This window comes from Amblyomma mixtum, chromosome 3 (genome assembly GCF_055824585.1).
Source record: "Amblyomma mixtum isolate Tamu chromosome 3, ASM5582458v1, whole genome shotgun sequence".
NCBI lineage: Eukaryota > Metazoa > Arthropoda > Arachnida > Ixodida > Ixodidae > Amblyomma > Amblyomma mixtum.
In genome coordinates, this window is record NC_143014.1 from 153,507,690 (window position 1) to 153,531,134 (window position 23,445).

Sequence of the window (23,445 nt, forward strand, 5' to 3'; positions counted from 1 at the left end):
TTTGGATATGTGCCTTTGACCTCACCGTGAGTAGAAAAAGAATACCTCGTGGGAAAGCAGCCCACGAGGATAAAAATTCATCATCTGTTTGTCAAAATTTTTGCCTAGAAATTTATGTTCACTTTTTTACTGGTATACAGTTTCATTTAGGTGTATGGTGAGGTTGGCCTGTGGGCTTCGCTTGAGTGAAAACAGCAGCGACTGTTTTTTTGTGAGAAAAACTAAAATCCATTCCAACCTGCTCAAGCCGCTAGTTTATTGTTACCTGTACAGTCACCCACACACCTGTCTATACAGCGCTCGGACGGCCCACCGGGGGGTAGTAGTAGTAGTAGTGGTTTATTTAAAAAAAGATAAATAAATAAATAAATAAAAAGTGAAGCAAAAGAGTGTTGCCGGCCGCGGCAATTGCTATCTAATATCTTAAGCACCCGAGCTGCAGCCGGCGGAAATGAAAGGGAAAGGGAGAGGATAGTGAGGAGAAGTATAGAGGGGAGCGACAGCAAGAAAGGATAGGGGAGAGCTTTGTACACTATTTACAAAATACAAAAGTAATCAAGTTCGCGCCGCTCGCGCGCTAATGTCCCAACATTGTCCGAAAATAAGTGCGCGCGAGCGACCACTGCGCACAATCACAAAAGATGTAAACACAATGTACATAGCCGCGCGCACACATAGCGTCCTGTCACGGACTAATCGCGCGCGCGACACACTGCACTAGCGGCCGGGGTGGGGCGCCCGGCCGCGTATACCGTCCGAGGTAGCACCAACGGAGCGTTCCTGTCACGCGTGCACTACCTGGCGAAGAGCAAGCGGGAAGTCAAGCCTGCCTGCTCGATGAACACACAGAGGCTCACCATTGTTCTGTCGCGGGTGCGCGCACTGCCGCGCGGCCACAGGAGCGCTTCGAGACTGTCCGGGATGATTCCCAGCGCCCTGTAGGCCGCGAGCATCTCGCGACGCGGCACTGCAGAAGCGGTACAGCGAAGGAGCATGTGCTCCAATGTCTCCACTGCGCCGCAGTCAGCGCACGCGTCGCTCGACGAAAGTCCGGGGGGTACACTTGTGTCATTTACGAGTGACCTAGGGCTTGAAACCTGACCTTATCACGCATGCACATTATCATGAACCCTTTTCAACTCCATATGCCATACGCCGTAGTAAAGGGTTCCGGGAATTTCGACCACCTGGGGTTCTGTAACGTGCACTGACGTCGCACAGTACACGGGCCTCTAGAATTTCGCCTCCATCGAAGTTCGAACACCGCGCCTGGGATCGAACCCGCGTCTTTTGGGTCAGCAGCCCGGCGCCATAACCAATGAGCCACCGCGGCGGGGCTCGAGCGCTCTTGTGGACGACTGCACTTGTTTCTCGTGGGTTGATACGCTGGATGATGTTTATGCTATCTGGAAGTCGTGAACATAAACTGAATACATAATGGACTTGTCAATTGTTTTGGCTATTGTATCAGATGTGGCTATCAGGCAAGCGGCCCGATAACGTGCCAACGCCCCTTCTTCCTTTCCCTTTCCCTCGCTGCAGCCGCAGCTATAAATCTTTGGGAATTGTTTTCGCATGCGAGAAGTTTCACCAGCTGGTATATGGCCTATTGAAACGGATCACATACCTGAGCAGCCAATCGCGAAAAAGGCCATTGGAGATATGCCACCAAGGCTGTAGCGTTTCTTTATTCGTCTTCTTCGTTACGACTATGAACTGCAGTTTGTTCCTGGCAAGGACCTGCTTTTGGCGGACATGTTGTCCCGTGCTCCAGCCCTTCGTGCCATCCTGGAGTCAACCGAAGACGTCGACGTTCATGCTGTACAAGTCCTCTCAAGCATAGTAAGTACACCAACAAAACGGCGCCTGCAAAGTGCGACTTTAGCGGATCCATACTTGAGCAAAGTCTTAGAGCAGGTGGCACAAGGAGCTAAGATTGAAGCAGAGTTAAAGCCATTTGCAGCAGAACTATCGGTAATTGATTGAGTACTGCTGAAAGGATGCAAAATTGTCGTACCGAAGACAATGAGAGTAGACATGCTGCAGAAGTTCCACGCGCATCTTGGACTGAATAAAAGTAAGGCTAGAGCTCGGGGCCTGGTCTGGCCAGGAATGGGCAGTGCCATTGAAACGCTCATTCGCAAATGCAGCGCATGCCAAAAGTATACATACAAGCAAGCTTCTGAGCCTTTTATTTTGTGGCCACTACCCAGAGTGCCATGGCACCGGGTGGGAATCGATCTCTCTCATTTCGCTGGTGACATGTACTACGTAGTGGTGTTTGATGCGCATTCAAACTTTCCAGACGTTGAGAAACTCGCCGTCACCACTGCGCGCGAAGTCGTTACAAAGGTTGCGACTATTTTCGCGTGGTACGGAATTTCTGCCCAAGTGTGTACCGACAATGGACCTCAGTTTGCCTCCCAAGAGTTCGCGAAGTTTGCACGTCGCTATGACTTTGTCCATTACTTCGAGCCCTGAATTTCCGTGGTCGAATGGTTTGGCCGAGAAAGGAGTACAAATAGTGAAGCGCATTATGAAGAAAACTGCAGAGTCTAGTGACGATTTCTAGATGGGTCTTTTGTCATATCGCGCGTCCCCATTAGAGGACGGTCAATCAACGGGAGAATTGTTGCAGGGTCGTCGGCTGCGCACTACTCTGCCTGAATGCAGCATCGAAAAAGGAGCGCCCGGTAGTCAAGCACCGCTAGTCTTCCAAGTGCAAACTACTGCCGCCAATGGTCGCGCAAAGCGATGATTCTCCAGAAGGTGGCTCCACGATCGCACATCGGGAGAACGGACAACGATCGTCTGCTAAGGCGAAATAGGCAACATCTGCTGCGAACCCAAGAACACTACAACATCATCGATGGCAGCGACGACGACGCCGGCAACCGCTCCGAAGCTGGCAGGCCTTCAAGTCCTAGTACCGCCGACGGTCAGGGTGAGCCACGTGATGGACTTGCCACAAGCTCTCAGCTCACAGCATCAGGTGCAGCTGCTGGATCAAGCTTGCCAACTATTGCACGCAGGACAACCCGGCCACGCCCGGAACCTAAACGGCTGACTTATGATCACAAATTTCGGCAAATTTCTTAGAGCATTGTCGAAACTGATCTCTTCACAGAGGAAAGCAGATGTATCAGAGTGGCTGTCAGGCAAGCGGACCGATAACGTGCCAACGCCCCTTCTTCCTTTCCCTTTCCCTCGCTGCAGCCGCAGCTATAAATCTTTGCGCAATAAAGGACCGGGCGTCTTTCCTGGCCTAGCTACTGATGTGCCGTGTCTCTGCCTGAAGCGATCGATACAGCTATTGGGCTCATTTTCACTCTAAATGTGGGTTCAGACGGGCGGACCGGAGGGACGTCAATTGCTTCACGTGGTAGGCGGTCCGCGCGGATCGTCCGCGATCCGGTCCGCTCGTCTGAACCCACCTTAAAAATAGCGGTTCTTAGAATACACCCCTGCGGTATTCCATTCTCCTGGATAAAGTTCTTTGAAAAGGTAGTACCTAGACGGACATGAAATGAGCGGTAGCACAAGAAGCCGTTCAAACAGTTCATCCTTTCGCGGATTCCGGACTTTCAGGTTGTGTCGTATGCTCTCTCCAGATCGAAGAAGACAGCAAGACAGTGTTGCCTGTGTATGAACTCTTCTCGGACAATATTTTCAACGCGAACTAGATGGTCAGTTGTTGAGCCCGCTTTTTTAAAGCTATACGTTGATGAACGTCGAGAAGTTCACTAGGATTCAAGGATGAAGGTTAATCTGTTATTCAGAACACTTTCAAATGATTTGGCGAGACAATGATAAGGGCTATCGGTCTATAAAAAAAAAACTGCTAGGAGAGGTTGGTGACTTTCCAGGTTTCACAAAGTATACAATAATGGTTTCTTTTCAAGCCTCATGTATAATGTATAATATAACAGAGAATAAATACGAGTGAACTTACACTGCCCCTAAGTCTTCTGTCGCTGATAGCCCGCTTTCTAGCCTGTCGCCGCGGCCTGCCTCCTTTGAACGAGAAGATACGTCATCATCTGATTAACGATTACAGAGGGGCAGTGGCTATCATTCCTCCCCAACACATGTGCCTATTTTGTACATGAATGTGAGAAGTGTAAACAAAAAGTACACCGAACTTTCATCTCTTGTTGATACATGTTCTGCTGACATTCTATTACTAACCGAAACTTGGCTCCATGACCATATTCGCGACAGTGAAATACTTCACTCAGCTAACAAGTTTCAATTTTATCGATGTGATAGGACCGCAAGGCAAAGCGGTGGTGTCCTTATAGCCATTAACAAACAGTTCGAATCTTTCGCCCTAAATATCACGTCCGGTTTGGAAATCATATGGGTATACATGAAGCTAACGCACAGCCAGTTGATACCAGAGGCTTGCTCCAAACGCATCATCGGAATTTGTCTCTGAGCTTCATGACACCATCAACACCGTAACGACACGATTCCCGAAGACATCTATATTTTTACTGGGGGATTTTACTTTTCCCGGAATTGACTGGTTGATGAGCGCTAATTTTATTGCTCCGAGTCATGGCCGCATTAACAGTGCTGAGGGCCCGGTTCAAGAAACAAAAGAGCCCCCCCCCCCCCCCTCCCCTCTCGTCGTTCTTGAGACTTGACGCTTTTAATAATTCTGTACAGAGAACACATGCCGCATTTACTCGAAGAATCTCCACGATGTTTATGAACATATCGCCTGGACGTCTACATTCCCGTAGAGCACGTGGACAGACTGTGATCGGGATTGAACTATTCTAGGTGATAACGGGACATTAAAAACGTCCTCCATCGAAAATCAGAACGCACACTGAAAAACCGATTTCTCGAGTAGTTATTTGCTTTGCCAATTCGGTAGTGTGCGCTTTGATTACCTGCGTGTGAGCACTGTTGAAGTAGAGAGGTGGATCGTTTCATTAACTGTTTGCAAATTCGTATAACTAATTCACTATGAATCGTCTGGCTACTTGTTGAGTTCATCCAGAAGCACGAATTTAAGCTCTCCAAAGCAGTGTTTCGTTGAGCTGTGATATTATGCATATCCTATATGCCGACTTAGAGCAAAACGTATTGTAAATGGTTTATTATACAAATGCTTTCTTCATGCGGGACGGCTGAACCTATTCGAAAAGGTGGCCCCTGCAGAAAATTAGATCGATACTGAACTTCCACAAGAATGTTTTAATAACACGCTGAAATACACAGTGTACGCATTTAAATTTATACACATCTTGTCCATTTTTAAATATGCAATACATACACATTTTTACACACAATATATAATTTTAGAATAGAAGGAAGCGCATTCGTATTTCGCACCCCCTTTTCTCCTTTGAACTTAGAGAATAAATTTATTTTTGCAGACATTTTACACTTTTACATAATGTAGAAAATACTTTACGCATTTCCCAGAAATTCAACCCTTAACTGGGACTTGCAAACGTAATAAGAATTTTGATAAGAAGTTTACTCTTTCTATTCCTCTTCTAAGCAAAGGAAGAAAGGCATTCACATTTCTACAAGCGTTTTCGGGCTTTTTGCAGGGAGAGTTTGTTGATCAGATGTTCAGCATTGACCCGCCTCAGAATCTCCATCTCCACGCTTAGCAGCGACAAATCGCTCAGGCGGCTGTCAGTCATCGTTGATCGAAGCCTGTTCTTGATGAGTTTTAGTTTGCTGAATGATCGTTTGCCTGTGCAATTCGTAACCATCAAGCACAAGAAAAGTCTAATAGCGACATTAACATCCGGAAATGAACCTTCAAGCTTTTCTCGAATCAGAAGTTTCAGCATGTGTGTCGCAGAAGAACAGCTTTCGTTGCTCGCAAATGAAATAAATTCCTCAAGCTCATCAGGAAATGTGCCGGCCAGATCAGAAGGATACTTTGTGACGAGTTCCATTGCCTTAAGCCGCCGCTGTGCTGGGGAAAAGCTCTTCCAATCCGCAATAACACCAAATTGCGAGCAGACTTCGGTCTAAACGCTCAAGCGAGCTGTGAGCGCATGCAGGAGGTTGTCGATCATGACGAAGAAGGTCTCATAGCGAAATTTAGCTGAAGGATCTTGCGTCTCTGGTGTGCTTGTACATTCAGCGCTGTCATGTCGTGTCGACTGTTTTGGTTTTCTCTGAGTGCTTGCCTTGTATGAAGCATTGTCCGACGCTTCCTTCGCAAGTTTTTCAATTTCATCGAACCTCTCTCTTAAGCCGGATACATAATCACACACCGATTTCATCAGGCTGACAGCAGCATTCAATGAGAGCGTTGGGCTTTGAAGTGCCTTGCTGGTGGCGTTGAAACGTTGCAAAACTTTATCCCAAAACTCGGACATCAGTGCAGTTTCCAACGTTGTCATTCTCTTCAGCAAACACTTTGCCTCGTGCTTCGTTTCTACTCTCTCATCTTGACCTTCGGATAGTTGCATCAAGGCGGCTATGATTTCTTTAGAGCCGGCCACGACAGCCCTCGTTGCATCCGCTCGAGCTGACCACCGAGTGTATGAGACTTGCTTTGGGGTTACCGCTGTCGCGTTTTGTCTCACGTGGGTCTTGAGTACAGCCCAGCGATGAGTAGGTGCAGCAAAGAAAACGTATACACGCTGTACAAACCCGAAAAAACTAACGGCTTGCACACAAGAATCTACAGCATATGTACCCCGACCAGGTTCAGTGAGTGCGCGCAAGGGATAAAATTAGCTTGAGGGTTGATTTTTTTCAATTGCGCCTGCATGCCGGAGTACTTGCCAGCCATGTTGCTTGCGTTGTCGTATGATTGTCCACGACAGTCTTGGAAGTTAACTCCAAGATTTTTTAGGAAGTCAAGCGTTGACTTCGCGAGATGTTCCCCTTTGTGGCTGGTAATGGGTAAAAACCCGAGAAAGTGTTCTTCAGGCTCAGCCTTAGTGACGTAGTGAACGACCACTGTAAGCTGGTCCTTGTGACTCGAATAAGGTGTAGAATCATCCGAAAGAGAGAAGTACTTGGCACTCGCAATCTCGCAAGTGATTTTCTTTCGGACTTCAGTTCCCAGAGCTTCTACAACCTCTTCCACAATGGTTGAGGAAAGATAGGATGTCTTGCCGCGTCCAACATTACCAAAGTTTTTTATATGGGCAGCGAGAAAAGGATCAAACTTGGCGATTAGTTCAAGACACCCTAGGAAGTTGCCATTTTGGGAAGATTCGATTAAATCATTAGATCCCCTAAGAGAGAGCCATCGTTCTCCCAGAAACATTACAACAGCAACCACGCGCTGAAGGATATTTCTCCAGTAAGTTGCCCGTTCCGAGCAGTGTTCTTCAAGGGATCGAACGATTGAGGCTTCAGCAGAACGTCGCTTGCACAGGTCAAGCACACATTGTCTGTGACATTGACTTCCCTCATGTGCCTTCAGGTTCGCATATGCTTTGTTCCATAAACTGCACCCATATGGCTTCGAACACTGGACCTTTCCTGCCGACATCAGGGTACAAGGAAAGCAGTATACGGATCCTTTGGAGGGACTGTAGAGCATCCATTCGCGTAAGACAACTTCGCCGTTGGTACGGTGAACATAGAACATTTCTTGCTTGAAGTAGCGGTGGTAGCCATTAGGTGTCGCGTCTGTTGGCTGAAAGTACCTCTTCGAGCGAGAGTAATCACCTTTCATGCTTCTAGCATTATCACATACATCCTGGTTTTTTTCTACCCAAAAGTTGATAGTAACTGCGCGCAGGAGAAACCAGTCAGCGGGATCCATGGACGTGCAAGGACTGTCAACAAGCACTGGCTGATTTCTCGGTCGAGCTGCTTGTGTCTCGAGGAACAGGCTCCATCGCAGTGTCCGACGAAGCTGGTTGTTCGAATGTACTCGTTGAGGCAGTTGACTTCAACGCCATTGACGAGAGTGCCTCTCTTGCGTCTGTTTCGTCACAAACAGTCACGCTAAGTGCACGGTCTGCTTGGGCACCTTCACTCGCCTAGCTCACTGGTCGACGGAACGCTGTTCGTGCTCTTGTCGGAGGCAAAATAGCTAGAAAGCTTAGACATTTTTTCTAAAGTGTCGCTAAGGTGCTTTTCCTTCACTGTTGCCAAATGGCGCTTGTGAGCGACAGAGAGCCCTTTTTCTGTGGCATGGTACAGAGCCACAGAACCTGCAAACCAAATTTACGAAGAATTAATTAAGCGCAACAATGACAAATAATTTGAAAACATATTTTTGAGTTATATTACCGGAATTGAACAGGGCAATGAGAATCCAAGGTTCTGCTGCTTCCTGTCTACCAACTGTTGTCACGACATGACCTGGGTCTGTGTCCTGAGAGAAGTTCACAGAATAAGACAATACAGCGGTAATTCAGATTACAATATTGACCGCTAGGCTATTACTGTCCGCATCTCTTCAGAACGGGATGCACCTTCAAGCATCTTAATTCAAGTTATTCGCGGCGGCGCTCACTCACTCTAATGGGCAAATCCCGACAGACTCTAAGACGGTAAAAATAGATGAAGAAAAGTCTAAGCGTGCCGAAACTCGCAGCAGTAGTTAGAAAAGCTCGTACCTATTAATTACGTCTGATGCTGTTAGAAGTGGCACCCCAGACCACTGCCACCAGTTGTTACATGTGGCGTCCGACCGCTGGCATCAGTTGTTGCAAGACGGTCCGGGGCCACAGGGGTAGCGTCAGCCGAGCGGCCCGAGGCCGAGCAGAAAGCATCGAGGGTCCAGGCGAAAGACGAGGCGTCGAGTAACAAGAACGACTTGTTTAATTTAGCATCGCGTAAGAGAGGCCACATGACCCACAGAAAAGAGAGGCGTCAACACCCATCGCCTCTCGAGGAGAGCAGACGATCCTCTGATCGAGACCGCTCAGTCCGCTCCGACAGAGGGCAACACTGAGGAGAAATTGAAGTTGGCTTGTATCGATAAATTACCCGCTCCTGATTACAAAAACGCCACCCATACTGACAACAAAGGTATTGTAACGTAGAAAAGAGCAAGAACCAAAATACAGGTATCGCCGCCACAGGCCAAACTCGCAAGTACAAGCGTGATGATGTCATAGGACAAAACAGTGTTGCTAGAACCAATGGTTCTGGCAACACTGGACAACATGCATGGGCGCATCGCGGAGATGACGTTTTAGAAAACACAGGGATTTGTTAGCTGAAGAAATGGTGTTAGTTATATGCGTTTTCCAGGAGAGGTCAGCGCACAAGGTTACGCCTAAATATTTGTATGATTCTACTGGCAGCATGGGAACGGAGTCTATGGGATAGAAGGCCGCGAGCGGGTTACGGCGGCGATGAAAAGAGAGTACGTTGCATTTGTGATGGTTAAGCTCCATTAGCAAAATTTTACACCAATCCTGAATCTTGTTAAGGTTGTTTTGGAGAGATAATTGATCAGAATTGTTATTAACTGTTTCGTAAATAACACAATCGTCAGCAAACATGCGAATTTTACAGGACACTGCGAGGGCAAATCATTTATGTATATTAAAAACAAAAAGGGACCTAGTACGGAACCTTGAGGGACGCCAGATGTTACAGGAAGGAAGCTGGAAGTGTGTTCATTTACAAAGAGGAACTGAGTGCGGTTAGTTAGGAATTCTTTTGCCGCCGCGGTGGCTCAGCGGTTATGGTGCTCGGCTGCTGACCCAAAAGACGCGGGTTCGATCCCGGCCGCGGCGGCTGGAATTTCTTTGGAGGAGAAATTCTAGAGGCCCGTGTACTGTGCGATGTCAGTGCACGTTAAAGAACCCCAGGTGGTCGAAATTTCCGGAGCCCTTCACTACGGCGTCCCTCATAGCCTTAGGCGCTTTGGGACGTTAAACCCCATAAACCAACCAACCAGTTAGGAATTCTTTAATCCATGCAACAACATTAGGATCGATATTAAGGTTAGATAACTTGTACAACAGGCGTTTGTGGGAAACTTTATCGAAAGCTTTTTTAAAATCAAGAAATATAGCGTCAGTTTGCAGGTTAAGATCTAGGTAGGCATGCAAGTCATGAATAAAAAGGGCTAGCTGAGTGTCGCAAGAAAAGCCTTCCCGGAACCCGTGCTGCGCAGGATGAAAAAAATTGTTCGAATCCAAGAAGGCAATGACATGGGAGAATATGACGTGTTCCATTAGCTTGCAAGGCACACTTGTTAAAGAAATGGGGCGATAATTTAATGGAGAATTTGTGTTACCGGATTTGAAGACTGGAATGACCTTCCCATTTTTCCAGTCACGAGGAAGTTGGCCAGAAGAGAGTGACTCTGGAATCGCAAACACAAGTAACTGGCACTGGTGAGTTTCGTATTCTTAAGAAATTTGGCGTTGATATTATCGAAACCGGCCGAAAATGAAAGTTTCATTTTATCGACGAGTGACGGAATTCCCGACGCGTTAAATTCAACAGGTGACATAACATTATAAAGAAAAGTGTTTGGCACAGAAAATGGGGCATCGGATTCATTAGTGAACACTGACTGAAATGCAACATTGAGCATGTGAGCACACTCTGCATGACTAAGCAAGTCTCCCGCTTCATTTGTGACACTGATATCGCCTTTGTGTTTTGGGTTGATGGTGTCCCAGAATTTTCGACGATTAGTGTGTAGTATTCTGGGCATCAGCGGCGGGAAAAACTTTTTCAACTTTGAATCCAAATTTCTTAGAAATAAATGCATCTTTCGCTGCCGGCCAAGTGGCAACAAAGCCATGAAATGCCGAACTATCGGATTTTGCTATCAAAAAAATATTAATAGAGCTCTCCTCACTCTCCCTTTAACGTGACGCGCGGTCGCCACCACACGGCATCGCAGAATACTCCTCGCACCAGCCAGAGGGCGTCTCTCCCCGGGCGCCGTGCCAATCAGGGCCATGTGAACCAACACAGTAAACAAAAAAAAATAGTAAAGAAAGAAAAGCTGAGCATGGTGGAAATTGCCACCACCCCGTTTCAAAGGGGGCGCTCCCATCCGTCCGTCCGTCCGTCCGTGCTCCATAGCCGTGCCTACACAAGCGTTTGCACGAACACACGCACGCTCATCAGCACACGTGACAGCGAAGCACGCTCGGGCAACGGACGGACGGACGGACGGATGGATGGATGGATGGACGGATGGACGGATGGATGGACGGATGGATGGATGGACGGATGGACGGATGGATGGACGGATGGATGGATGGATGGATGGACGGATGGATGGATGGATGGATGGATGGACGGATGGATGGATGGATGGATGGATGGATGGACGGACGGACGGACGGACGGACGGACGGACGGACGGACGGATGGATGGATGGATGGATGGATGGATGGATGGATGGATGGATGGATGGATGGATGGATGGATGGATGGATGGATGGATGGATGGATGGATATGGATGGATGGATGGATGGATATGGATGGATGGATATGGATATGGATGGATGGATATGTATGGATGGATGGATGGATGGATGGATGGATGGATGGATGGATGGATGGATGGATGGATGGATGGATGGATGGATGGATGGATGGGTGGGTGGGTGGGTGGATGGGTGGGTGGGTGGGTGGATGGATGGATGGATGGATGGATGGATGGATGGATGGATGGATGGATGGATGGATGGATGGATGGATGGATGGATGGATGGATGGATGGATGGATGGATGGATGGATGGATGGATGGATGGGAGCGCCCCCTTTGAAACGGGGTGGTGGCAATTGCCACCATGCTCAGCTTTTCTTTTTTTTAATTTTTTTTGTTTACTGTGTTGGCAATTCTCATTAAGAATCGCCATCATCTTTACCTACGGTTTCCTACAATTCTAACCTTATGCCACATCTCTGCTTTTCAGCCACCAATCCTCCAATCGCTTTTTGCTAACTACCACTGCAGATTTATTTACATGACCATTGTTATCTTTAAACCCTAGGGCCTCAGGAAGAGTGACTGCGCCTGCATTGACATCCGGATGGATACCATCACATTTGATTATGAGGTGTTCAATTGTTTCCACAGATCTACAACGCACACTGCACATGTGTCATCTTCTTCGTTAAATTTCTTTTTGTAGCTGCGCGTTCTAAGACACCCTGACCTAGCTTCAAAAAGTAGGGCACTGCCTCTTGAGTTATCATAGCAAAATTCTTTCCTGATCTGCCTTTTCCAGTATCGATATAGTTCTACACTATGTTTCTTTTCCATTGAATTCATCCAATTTTTAACTTCCGCGTTTTTAACCCGTCGTTTAATGCTCTTTCTTTCTCCGTCCTCATGACCTGCATACTTACTGGTTAGTTTTCTAGTTCTTTTCCGCCACTGTGAGTCAACGCTCTTTCTGTATAAATATTTAAATACCTTAGCTGCCCACCTGTTATCGTCCAATTTCCTCAGGCGTTCTTCATATAGTATTTTACTCTTAGCTTCCCGTGCTTCGAACGATGCCCAGCCCATATCCCCTTGTACTGCCTCGTTTGTGGTTTTGCCGTGGGCACCTAGTGCTAATCTTCCAACAGCTCTCTGATTTAAGTCTAATCTCGACTGAACTTCTGCCGAGAACTTCTGCCGAGAACTTCTGCCGAATTTGAAGAAAGCAAGCCCGTCGCGGGAAGCGCCAGCCGGCGGCGTCCCTGGCGCGGAGCCGGCCCAAAATGTCCGCCGGCTTGAATGAAGCCCCGGCGTTCGCTGCAGCATTCCCACACGACGGGGGCACGGTGGAGAAACGTAACAATACTTATGTATAAAACTATTTATAGAAAAAGTGCATACGGTGTTTTAACGATACCTTAAACTTCCTGCGTCAATAGCTAGGTATCAAGTATAATAAATGCTTTTCCAACGCTTTCCGATAACTACATATTCGATGAAATTTTTGAATCTCTTACCCTTTGGGTCAGCAGATGGTGTGATTGCCCTCTTAGACAACCGTGTTATGACGAATACAAAGAACAGGGAAGACTGCAGAGCACAAAGGTTGCACTGCTCGCGCACACCGACGAGTCAACCTCCGGACAAAATGCGAGCTTCGCGCCGCCGCCACTCTGAGTACATTGACTGGGCCACCGAGTACATTGACTGGGCCACCGCCGACGCTGAGTTTTCTGTAAGGTTCTGTAAGGACTGCGGTCCGGGATACCTGACGCTCTTGCTATACGTCACACGGACCTGTCAAGGGCCTAAAACACTTAAAGCTCTGGCGCGGCGATCGCGAGTCGCCCAGCATCGGACTGTGCACCCCGCATCTACGGCTCTCCACGGATCACGAGGTGAGCGGCAGGAAGAACCAAACGCACGAGAACAAGAGCTGCCGATCCAAGGTTACCTTAACACATCCCAAACACGAGGGTCCGTGCGAGGCGGGCTGGGAGGGAGAGGCGAACGGGAGACGCGGCCGAGTGACGACACAGATGCAACGTACTTCCCGCCCGGCAGATCCTCATAGAACCATCGTTAAGTTTTAATAAACAGTTATCTTTCATCGAGTATCCAGCGTATTGCTGTCACCTAAATTTTTATAGGAGTTTGAGTTATCATGAAAAGGCAATATAATTTAGAAACCTCTACGTTCACTTATATAGTTCCGATGATTTTGTTTTGTTGTCAGCACATGAAACGAGGTTTCAAACCGAAACCGCTCTTTATGCGCCTTCGGATTGCGTGTTCCGAAACTGTTGAACCTTTGCTGCCCAGAACGCCTAGGAGCTAGTCTGGGAGTTGATCAGCTTGATCAGCCCCGTCCGCTCCATCGCTCTGCGCGATGCATGGGTTTTTGACCTAGTGAAATTTTTTCTTTCGACTGGGGGAACTATGAGCTGACTTCGGCATTAGGCATATGATGCGATGAAAAGCTTTTTTGCGCGGAGGTAGAGAGTGAGGAAGAAAGAGGGAGAGAGAGTGATGCCGCAGCTCGGAATGGTGCTTGTCGTTCTCGAGTGACCGAACATACCGCAGCCAAAACAGCGCCGGTGCGGCCGCGTGGATTCCTCTTCGCGCCCTCTACACATTCAATATTTCAATAGATAATCTTTGTTTCAATCATGGGAAACGAGCAGGAAAGTGATTTGACTTTCCGGGCCGAAGCATGAAATCCGCCATTTTGTACAACCCTCGGGGGGCCTCCTAAGCACGGAGGGCCCGGTTCATTTGAACCCTGTGAACCCTTGATAATCCGGCCCTGCTCCGAGTTCCTCTACTTGCAAAGAATTCACAGACTTATGTTAGCGCTTTAACCTCACTCAAATTGTCACGCAGCCCACACGAATAACACACATTACCGCTAATATACTGGACCTATAGTTATCTGCTCGAGCCCTGAATTATGATCAGAAATAACATACTTACCAGGACTGAGCGGTCGCCTTGCACTGAATTTTTCTATTGCCATACCCAAACAGAAAACAGTAAAGAAGACTAAAATCGTGCACAATTATCGTCGCGCAGATTTTAACGAAATCAACATCGAGTTAGGTCTCTTCCTAACAGAGCTCTCAGATGGCTTCGAGCTACGCTCCGTTGAAACTAACTGGACAATATTCAAGAACAAGGTTACCGAGCTCACAGACCGTTTTATTCCCATTCGACCTATCTCGTACAATCCAAAGGCACCATGGTCTAACTCATTCATAAGACGCTTATCTAGCCCAAAGAAATGCTTATATCGACTTGCTAAAACCTCACGTAGCCAGTTTCTCTGGTCATCATATCGGTATGCAAATGATGCCTATATTTCAGCTGTTATTAGGTGCTAAAAAAAGTTTCTTGCAAAGACTTTACCAGATATGTTGCTAGCAAACCCTAGAAAATTTTGGAAAGTTATTATTCCGACAGATAACTCTAAAATTGGGCTACAGATAACTCTAAAATTGGGCTAACAAGCTCTAATGATACGCCTATTGCTGATGATGATTGCTCATCGGTATTAAGTGATGTTCTCTCCAGTAATTTCACCACAACCGTGGCAAACGACTTTCCAGATTGTAGCGCCCATAATTATTTACCAATGTACCCTGTTAAGATCAACCCGGATGGAATCGCGAAAATTATCTGTGGCTTGAAATCATTTTCAGCTGCCGGAATCGACTGCATCAACTCAAAGTTTTTAAAATGCGCTCATGTTTATTCACCTATTATTGTGTCTAAAGCGTTTCTTAGAATGTTTGAACAATATTCAGAAAATAGTACGATATACAGACAAGCTGGAAGAGAAGGACGGTGATTCCAGTACATAAATCTGGAAACAAGCACTCACCTCATAACTATAGCCTTATTTCAATCACCACCATCGCTTCTAAGATTCTGGAACATGCCCTTTTTTCACATATAGTTAATTTCTTAGACTCAAACTCGTTTTTTCATAATGCACAACATGGGTTTCGTAATTCGTATTCGTGCGAAACACAACTTTTCCTTTTTACTCGTAGATGGCGTGCTATTCTTGATCATCGTTCTATTGCAGATTGTACTTTTTTAGTCTTTGCCAAGGCTTTTGATGAGGTTTGCCAGCAGATTTTGCTACTAAAACAGCGCATAATAGGGCTTGATACTAACATGCTAAAATGGCTTGAGTGCTTTCTAACAGGTCATCAGCAGTTCATAGCAGCTAATGGTACCAACTCACGTTTACACCCCGTTCTTTCCAGTGTTCTACAAGGTACGGTCCTTGGGCCATTACTTTTCTTAATATTTATTAATAACTTGCCTAATTGCACTACTTTATCAATTCGCTCATTTGCCGATGATTGTGTCCTTTTCCGCGAAATAAAAACCTACGACGACATTCACGCAATCCAACCCGATATTAGCAATATTTCCTCTCGGTGCCAATCATGGCAAATGACACTAAACGTTAACAAATGCAAATTCTTGCGCGTATCAAGGTCTTCTGGCCGCTTAGTATATTATCTTAACGTCGCTCTCGAATCTGATGCATCTTACAAGTATACCTAGGGATTCATATCACTTCCAATCTTAGCTGGAAAACTCACGTCGAATTTGAGCAAACCGCATACTAGGCTACTTAAAACGGAACTTTCACTCTGCCCTTGTTAACCCCAAGCTTCTCTTTTACAGGCACAAAACAATAGTTCGCTCGCAGCTTGAGTACGCATCGTCAGTTTGGGACCCAAGCACTACCGATCTCATTAACCAACTAGGAATTATTCAATAAGGGAGTAATTACTCATTTACGTCCACCTGAGCGCACCCATACGGCTACAAAGGAAAGCTATACAGCTTTCTCAGAAACTTCGTAGTTATAGAAAAATTCGTCCTGGTCCGGGGGTCGAACCCGGGACCACCGCTTCACCGGAGCAGTCGCTCTACCAATTGAGCTAACCGGGACGTTTTTTTTTCTTCTTTATTGCATGGAAGAACTTCCGTAAAAAGGGGGAAAACTTCAATCAAACTGGTTCGCGTCTCAAGTTACCTGGCTGCTTAATACGAGCCCGCCATAGCCGTAACTCAACACTGCATCCCCATCAAAACATCAAAATTCAGGGAGGCACACACATGCATCTAGGCACGGCAGCCAGCTTGGAGGTTCTTCGCGTGCAGCATATACACTCCTCACCAAAGCACACTGTTCACGAAACACAGATTTGGACGATCTTGGTGGCACGGCATGTCTGTCCATCATACGGCTTTTCCAAAGACTGAATAGTCCCATCAACACAAACAGATCATAAGGCACAGCAAGCTTATGGTAGGGCGAGAGCGAATTGATCAACAACTCAAAGTGGGAACAGTGTTGACGAAAAATGTTTAGGGGAATCACCCAAGGTGGAGTAGATTTGTAATAAGGGAGTAATTACTCATTGACGTCCACCTGAGCGCAGCCATACGGCTACAAAGGAAAGCTATACAGCTTTCTCAGAAACTTCGAAATTATTCAGAACAATGCTACTCGTTTCATCATTTCTAATTATCATCGCACTGCTCAGCCTGTTTCCTCTCCCGTCACGTCGAAAGATCTTTCACCATGATAATTTACACGATGAGCTGCTCTTTCCGCCTGCATATGTGTCATCACGCATAGACCATATTCACAAAGTTGGCATCACTCCATGCAATACTAAAATTTTATCCGATTCATTCATCGCCCGCACATCGAAAGACTGAAATCTTCTTCCCTCTCCTATTACAACAATCCATCAATCTTTATTAATTCATTCTGCCGTATGCAGTATAGCGCATGTAAACAATCCTTAATATTGTGTAAAATCTGCCTCTCATGTTTTTTCATGATGATACGCCATTCTGTGTTCTGAAATGCTTCGAATTTAGGGCCTGTGTTATGTTATATTTTGTTACACGAATTCCTACATGCACAATAAGCATTGCACTTTATAATGCGGACCTCACCTATGCTTACATGTTATTTGTTTGTTTATTTTTTTTGTTTTTCTGTGCATATTTGTGTTTTTGCACCGAACCCGCTCCTCTCTGTAATGCGTTTTTACCCTGAGAGTAGCAATAAATAAATAAGAAATAAATTCCTAAAACCAGCATTTTTTTTTATTTTCAGAACTTTTTTTTCCGTAAGAGGGCTTAGCGCCAAAACAGACAGCACACAGTAAAAGAGGCGGTACAAGCGCGACTTGCTTATTCTCAGCGTATGCTTGCAAATATAAGACACGGAATCAAGAGGGAAAGGCGGCACCATTCATGCACGCCGGGGGTATGCAACTCAGAGCAGAGATGGTAGCCAGACATGTGTCTCGCCGCATTCTGTTTAAAAACGCACTTTCAATATTATAAATGATAAGCGACGAGGTGCTTACACGATCATTGCCGTTTCCTTCGATGTGGAATGCCTCGAGCAGCCCTGGTTTCCTTCAATTTCGCTTCACACATGTTATCTTCTTCACCACAGGCTTTACAATGATGTGGTAAATGATATCCCGTACCATTCCTTAAATCGCGATTATGGTCTACTAGGCGACCATTAAAACAGTGGCCGCGGTTTAGCCGATGTACGTTTTCCCGTACGTAAGAGGTATCTGATACACGACGCCCACAGCACACTTCGCAAACAGAACAGCATGTTTCTTTTACATTTTGTGGTCTTTGTATTGTTGGGGTCAGGTTTACAGCAAAATGAGGCCAGTTTTTTGGGGACGGAAAAAGTCACAGGTATACTTTGTACTTCGCTGCAACTTTCTTCAAATTATGCGCTACCTTATGGGTATAAGGCCGGTCTACTTTTTCTGTTTGGTAACTTCGCTTGGAGTGCTTTTTTCATTCCTTTCTTGTTTCAACTTTTTCAGTAAGGCTTCTGCGACTGCGCTTATGGCCGAAGTCGGATAGCCAGCTTGTTCCAACTTCCGAACCTGCGCCTGAAAGTTGCCCTCCGCTTTATGGCAGCATGATTTTTTTCAGTGACGCTTCCAGGCACATTTGTGCAATCGTGCCCGTAACAGTCATCAGATGGCAGAATAACAGGGAAATAATTCCATCTGCGCGCGAGGGCAACACATCTAACAAACGGTTTCGTCATTAATGGTGATGTCAATACAGTTAAAACTCGATTTAACGAAGTGAAGAGCAGCCGTGAACTATTTCGTTAAAGGGCCACTGACCAGGGTCCGGACATTTTTGAAAAACAAGCCCACTGCATAGATGAGGCATCGAAGATAACCTCTGCAAAATACTAGAGCCATGCGCGCCCCGAAAAGCTGCGAAAATTCAAATCAAAGCCCGTTCGTTCTTTCCTTCCTTCAAAAACGGGCCCGGCCCACTACTCTGCACCCCACTGACGTCAAGGGGGGCTACTTCGCTAAAGACACTCCATTGGTGCATCGTTCTGACTGACGGGAGAAGGTTGGGCGTAGCCTTGGCGTCGCGTCGTCTGCACAACGCTTTCCGCAGCGCCTTCTGTTCTGGCTCATGCCTACAAACCCGCATGAAGGAACAAAAAAAAAAAAAACTGCGGAGGGAGCGTGCGGCGACCGCCTTGAACCCTAGCCATAAAAAGTAAAAAAACAGTAAAACTGAGGGAGTTGGCTCGCTGCCCCCCCCCCCCCTCCCCCCGCCGCCGTGATCCCGTCACGAGACGCTCTGCGTGCGCGCTCCCTTCTCAGTTTCTTTTCTTCTATGCGAGCCCCCCAAAACTAGGTTTTAATTAGTAGTGCAGCAGAGCCTTTCCCTCGCTCGCCTACTTGACCGCTCCGCACACATACCGCTTATCTTTCGTGCATCTTGCGTACGCCTTGACTCCAATGAATGACATATGCTTTGGAGCCGAGAAAAGACACAAACACACAGAACACAAACACGCATGGAGAAAAGCAAACGGGCGGTTGCCGGGTCCGCGCTTCGCCGTGTGTTTCGAACACAACCGACTTCCGCCCCTCCGCTCGTGAAACGGTGGGGGAGGCCTAAAAGAAAATGATAAGGTGGCTCGTTAACTGGGAATGACAAACAGATGTATGAAAGGATGCGCTCGCTAACAAGTCTAGGTGGTCGAGCCGATCGCGCCTCTCGATCGTTCAGTGTGCGGAGAAAATGCAAAAACCAAGAAAAGAATTCTATTGAAGGCGGGGCCATGACGTCGCCCTGTGACGCACTCCACAGACACCACGCCTCCGGCTTACACCGGAGAAGGAAGGGGTGATTTTGCCTTGCCGAGCCTACTCGACGAGGAGCGGGAGAGAAAAATTTCGAGGAGGGAATGGAAGGAGAGGAGGCTCGCTCAAAGTGAGGTAGAGAGTGTCTGCTGGCCGCGGGTGGGCAGGGGGCCTTTAAAGGGCAACTGCAGCACTTGTTTGAGAATTTCGTAATATCCAAGGATTCAAATCTACATAGGCTGTAGGTAAAGCATGCCAAGTGTTTTTGCACTAGCATTTAAAATAGTGACGTAATCACCGAATGAATTTTGCGCTTCTCCTCAATACACCGGAGGAGTGCAGGGAAATTCAGCGTTACGTCACGGAAGGTATGATTTCAAATTACCGCTGTCATCAGCCACACCCTGCCCTGACTCGTTAGAAGCTGCCAAACAACTCTCAGCAGGGTTTGCCTTCGGTGGCGTTGGTTTTTGTGACTTTAACGAACAGTGACGTTTTATAGTGACTTCAATTTTCTGTTACTCTCCTTTCTCTTTCTTTTTTTTTTATCCCCTCACCCCCTTCCCCCCGTGTAGGGTAGCAAACCGATTATTATTTCGGTTAACCTCCCTGCCTTTCCTCTTCTATATCCTCCTCCTCCTCCTCCTTAATGCGAAAGCTTTACTACTTGCACTTTCAGCCTTTGCCGTGGCGCGGCGGTGCCACCATTGACCTTTAGTTGACCTCTGTGAGACGTCATGTGTGACATCACGCCGAAGAGAAGGGCGACCGACTCCCGCAGTCGCAAGCCGCGGCGGTGCCACCACCGGCGCCTAACTCCTGCGCTCTCCGCTAGGAGCGCAACAGGTGCTTTGTGACGTCACGTCGAAGAGAACGGCGACCGACTCGCGCCGTCGCAAGCCGCGGCGGTGCCACCACCGGCGCCTAACTCCTGCGCTCTCCGCTAGGAGCGCGATTGTGGCGTTACGCTGAAGAGATTAGGCTCGACTCACGTCGCTAGAAAGCAGTAGCTGTGTGTCACGATATGGTGGGCGGCTCGATGTTTGATTGGCGCCGAAGTTATAATTAATCGGGCCAACCTGCCCACCACTGCACTCTCCGTAAATTAGGAGGGGGTGGAGCGACAAATTTCTCCACCCCGCGTGCGGAAGATGAGGTTAGACTGCTGACCGGCGATAGGGGCCACGCCTGATTAGCCGTTGACCGGAGGCATGAGGCGTATAGGCAAGTTTCTCAGCAACCCTTTTACTCGGGTAAGAACAAGAACAACGGCTACGAAACAAGCCAAGCAAAATAGCGGTAATGCACAGGCGCGATGCGAACAACAAGCACAAAATCAGAACACAAACACAAACTATTAACAAGAAGAAGGAAAACAACAGGGCGAGAACTATGCAACAAAGTTACACGATTAAAGCAATATACAAAAGAATAGGACGAGAACAGCGACAGAACAAAGAAAAGAGCTAAGCGAGTGGTGAGAATCGGTGGCTTAGCTGCGTAGTGGCAAGGTCCGGTCGCAGGGAGCGTCGGGCTGCGGAAGCGCGCGGTGCTGATGGGGGGGTGCGGATACGGGCGAACTTGGGCCACGGGTTACGCGTCTTCCACGCGTCTTTCGGGGCCGCCGTCGCCGCGCTCTACGCGTCAGACACCGCCTAGGCTCGCTTGCCGACCACTGCCCTGGCTGACCCTACACACGTCGGCACGCACCGAAATCTCTAAACCAACTAACTCGGTCGTGATTTTCCCGCCACCGTGTTCACGTGACAAACCACAAAAAAAAACAAATAAAAGCAAACGAATCCTCTCGGCCCCGTGCACCAACGATTTACAGGTGTTGAGAAGGGGGGAGAAGAAACATGAAGAAACTGAAGGGGATGCGAAGGAAAGGTATGGTCCTAACGAGGAGCGATGTTAACTTCCCAAGGTTGGGACGGGTGCTAGGGCATTCACCGGCCGCTTCCCGTCCCCCCCTCGCGAAAGCACTCGCTTCCCGGCGATAATCCTGAGGAGGGGGGCGGCGTAGTCTTGACCCCCCAGCGTCGCGAGGGGTCAACGCCCACGCGGGGGGAGGCAAAGTCATCGCCGCTGCGTCGCGACATGCCCGCATACTACCGGCGCCGTGGCCAGCCGTGGCCACTTTGGTCGGAGAAGAAAGAAGAAAAATAAAGCATGCGCGCACTTTGTGACACTGTGCCAACCACCAGCGGCTTAACATTGCTTCGCGATCTCGCGCCGTCCGTGTGCGAAGGCGGTGCACATGAACGGCGGCCTGACTGGACTGGATTGGATTGGATTAAAATAGATTATATTACATTAAATTACAATGGATTGCATTGGATTGGATTGGATTGTATAACAGATGCATCGCCACAAGTCTAACCACAAGCACCACCACCAGCTACACTACCAGCTGAACCATGGCGTAGGTACGGATATTGCTTTCGCAATTACCGGGCTTAACCAAGCTAAGCCACAGCGAATATTTTTCCTTCAGAGCAGGCGTTTGTGCGTTGGAAATGTATTGATACCTTCGATGACGTCATCATGCGTCCCCCCCCCCCCCTCCTCCCCACTTGGCGTTGTGCGCTGCGGAGGAGCTTGAAGGGCGTCCGGATTTTAATCGGCGATTACTTCACTGTTTCAAGTGCTAGCCCCAAAAGACTTCGCATGCTTTACCTGCAAGTTCCACACATTCGACCCTCTTAAGCTCGTTGATTTCTAAAACCTATGCGGCTTCTCTTTAAATCGGGAAATTCGTAAAAGTGGAAAGGCCTTTTTCGGCCCTTCGAAATGTAAAATCGTAATGTAGCGGCTCCAAAAAGCTACCGTGGCATCGTATTTGCCGATAACCCCCGCCTGCGCCTGTAAGAAGTCCTCGAAGGAGTCCCGAATCACTTGTGCATGAAAGCGCCATCTGGTAAAACGGATTCGAAGCCAAGGGGGGAACCGCGCCGCCGACTTCAGAGTCCGTTGTTAACCGAGTCCGAGCAGCGGCGCAGCGTGCAGCCCCAGCAAAACAAAACTAGGACCATAACTTGGGCGCCTAGATTTTACCGCTGGCCCACTGCCAACAAGCTGCGAGATGTTGTTTTACTCATGTCTTCCCGGATAAACTTTGTTAGATCGGGTGTGGCGTTCGTTTGTTTAGTTATTTCGGGTTGATGAGAACTATGAACCCTATGGGTACTGGCCAGGGATCAAAATTTGTCTTCGGCAAGCTCGTGGGTGAAGTCCAAATAGTTCCCAAGTATTTTAAAACTAGATAAAACTTCTTCCGCTTTCTGTGGGTAAGACGAGGGTACCTGTTTCCTTAAAATAATTTAAAAATTGTCAAAATATCTAAAAGTCTTCATCACTTCAGCCTCGTCAAAAGCATTCGTCAAAGCTCTGTCTAGTTCCGCAAGAAATATATTACATAGCACAGGAACCACGCAAGGTCCAATACAGATTACCCGTTTTTGAACAAATAGCTGACCTTGAGATATGACAACAGTAGAGGATAGGTAATACTCTAACAGCGCCATGAAATTGGCGACAGAAATACCGGCGGAGTTCTGGAAAGAAATGGCATCATTCTTTTCAATGCAGGATAACGCAGCGGCTAGCAACTCACTCCGTGGAATTCAGAAGTTCCTCGACAGCGAGTTTCGAAATAAGGGCAGCATTTTATAATGTGTTTCATCAGGGCCTCCTATCTTTACCGGAAGACAGAACTATGTTAATTTCTTGGAGAGCAATTAAACTATTAGACGGTTCTATTGAGCCACCATTTGCTTGAAGTCAGCATTTCGTCTGAATTGTATTTTAAAAATGATTCTGCAGGGTGTGAAGAACTAGAAGCTCTGAAAAAATTACGAGGAACTTTAGCTGCTAAAGTGCTGAAAG

The 23,445-nt window shown here is 47.4% G+C and overlaps 1 protein-coding gene across 1 annotated transcript in view; it reads left to right on the forward strand.

Annotated features, from left to right (window-relative positions):
- The first annotated feature begins 1,557 nt into the window (after positions 1 to 1,557).
- LOC149352417 (uncharacterized) overlaps positions 1,558 to 23,445 on the forward strand; it is a 47,159-nt gene continuing 25,271 nt past the window's right edge. Inside the window, exons 1-2 of the mRNA XM_089581591.1 lie at positions 1,558 to 1,842; positions 10,240 to 10,301. Of these exons, the coding sequence (XP_089437717.1) occupies positions 1,712 to 1,842; positions 10,240 to 10,301 (193 nt within the window). The 5' untranslated portion in view covers positions 1,558 to 1,711. The remainder of the gene's footprint in view (positions 1,843 to 10,239; positions 10,302 to 23,445) is intronic.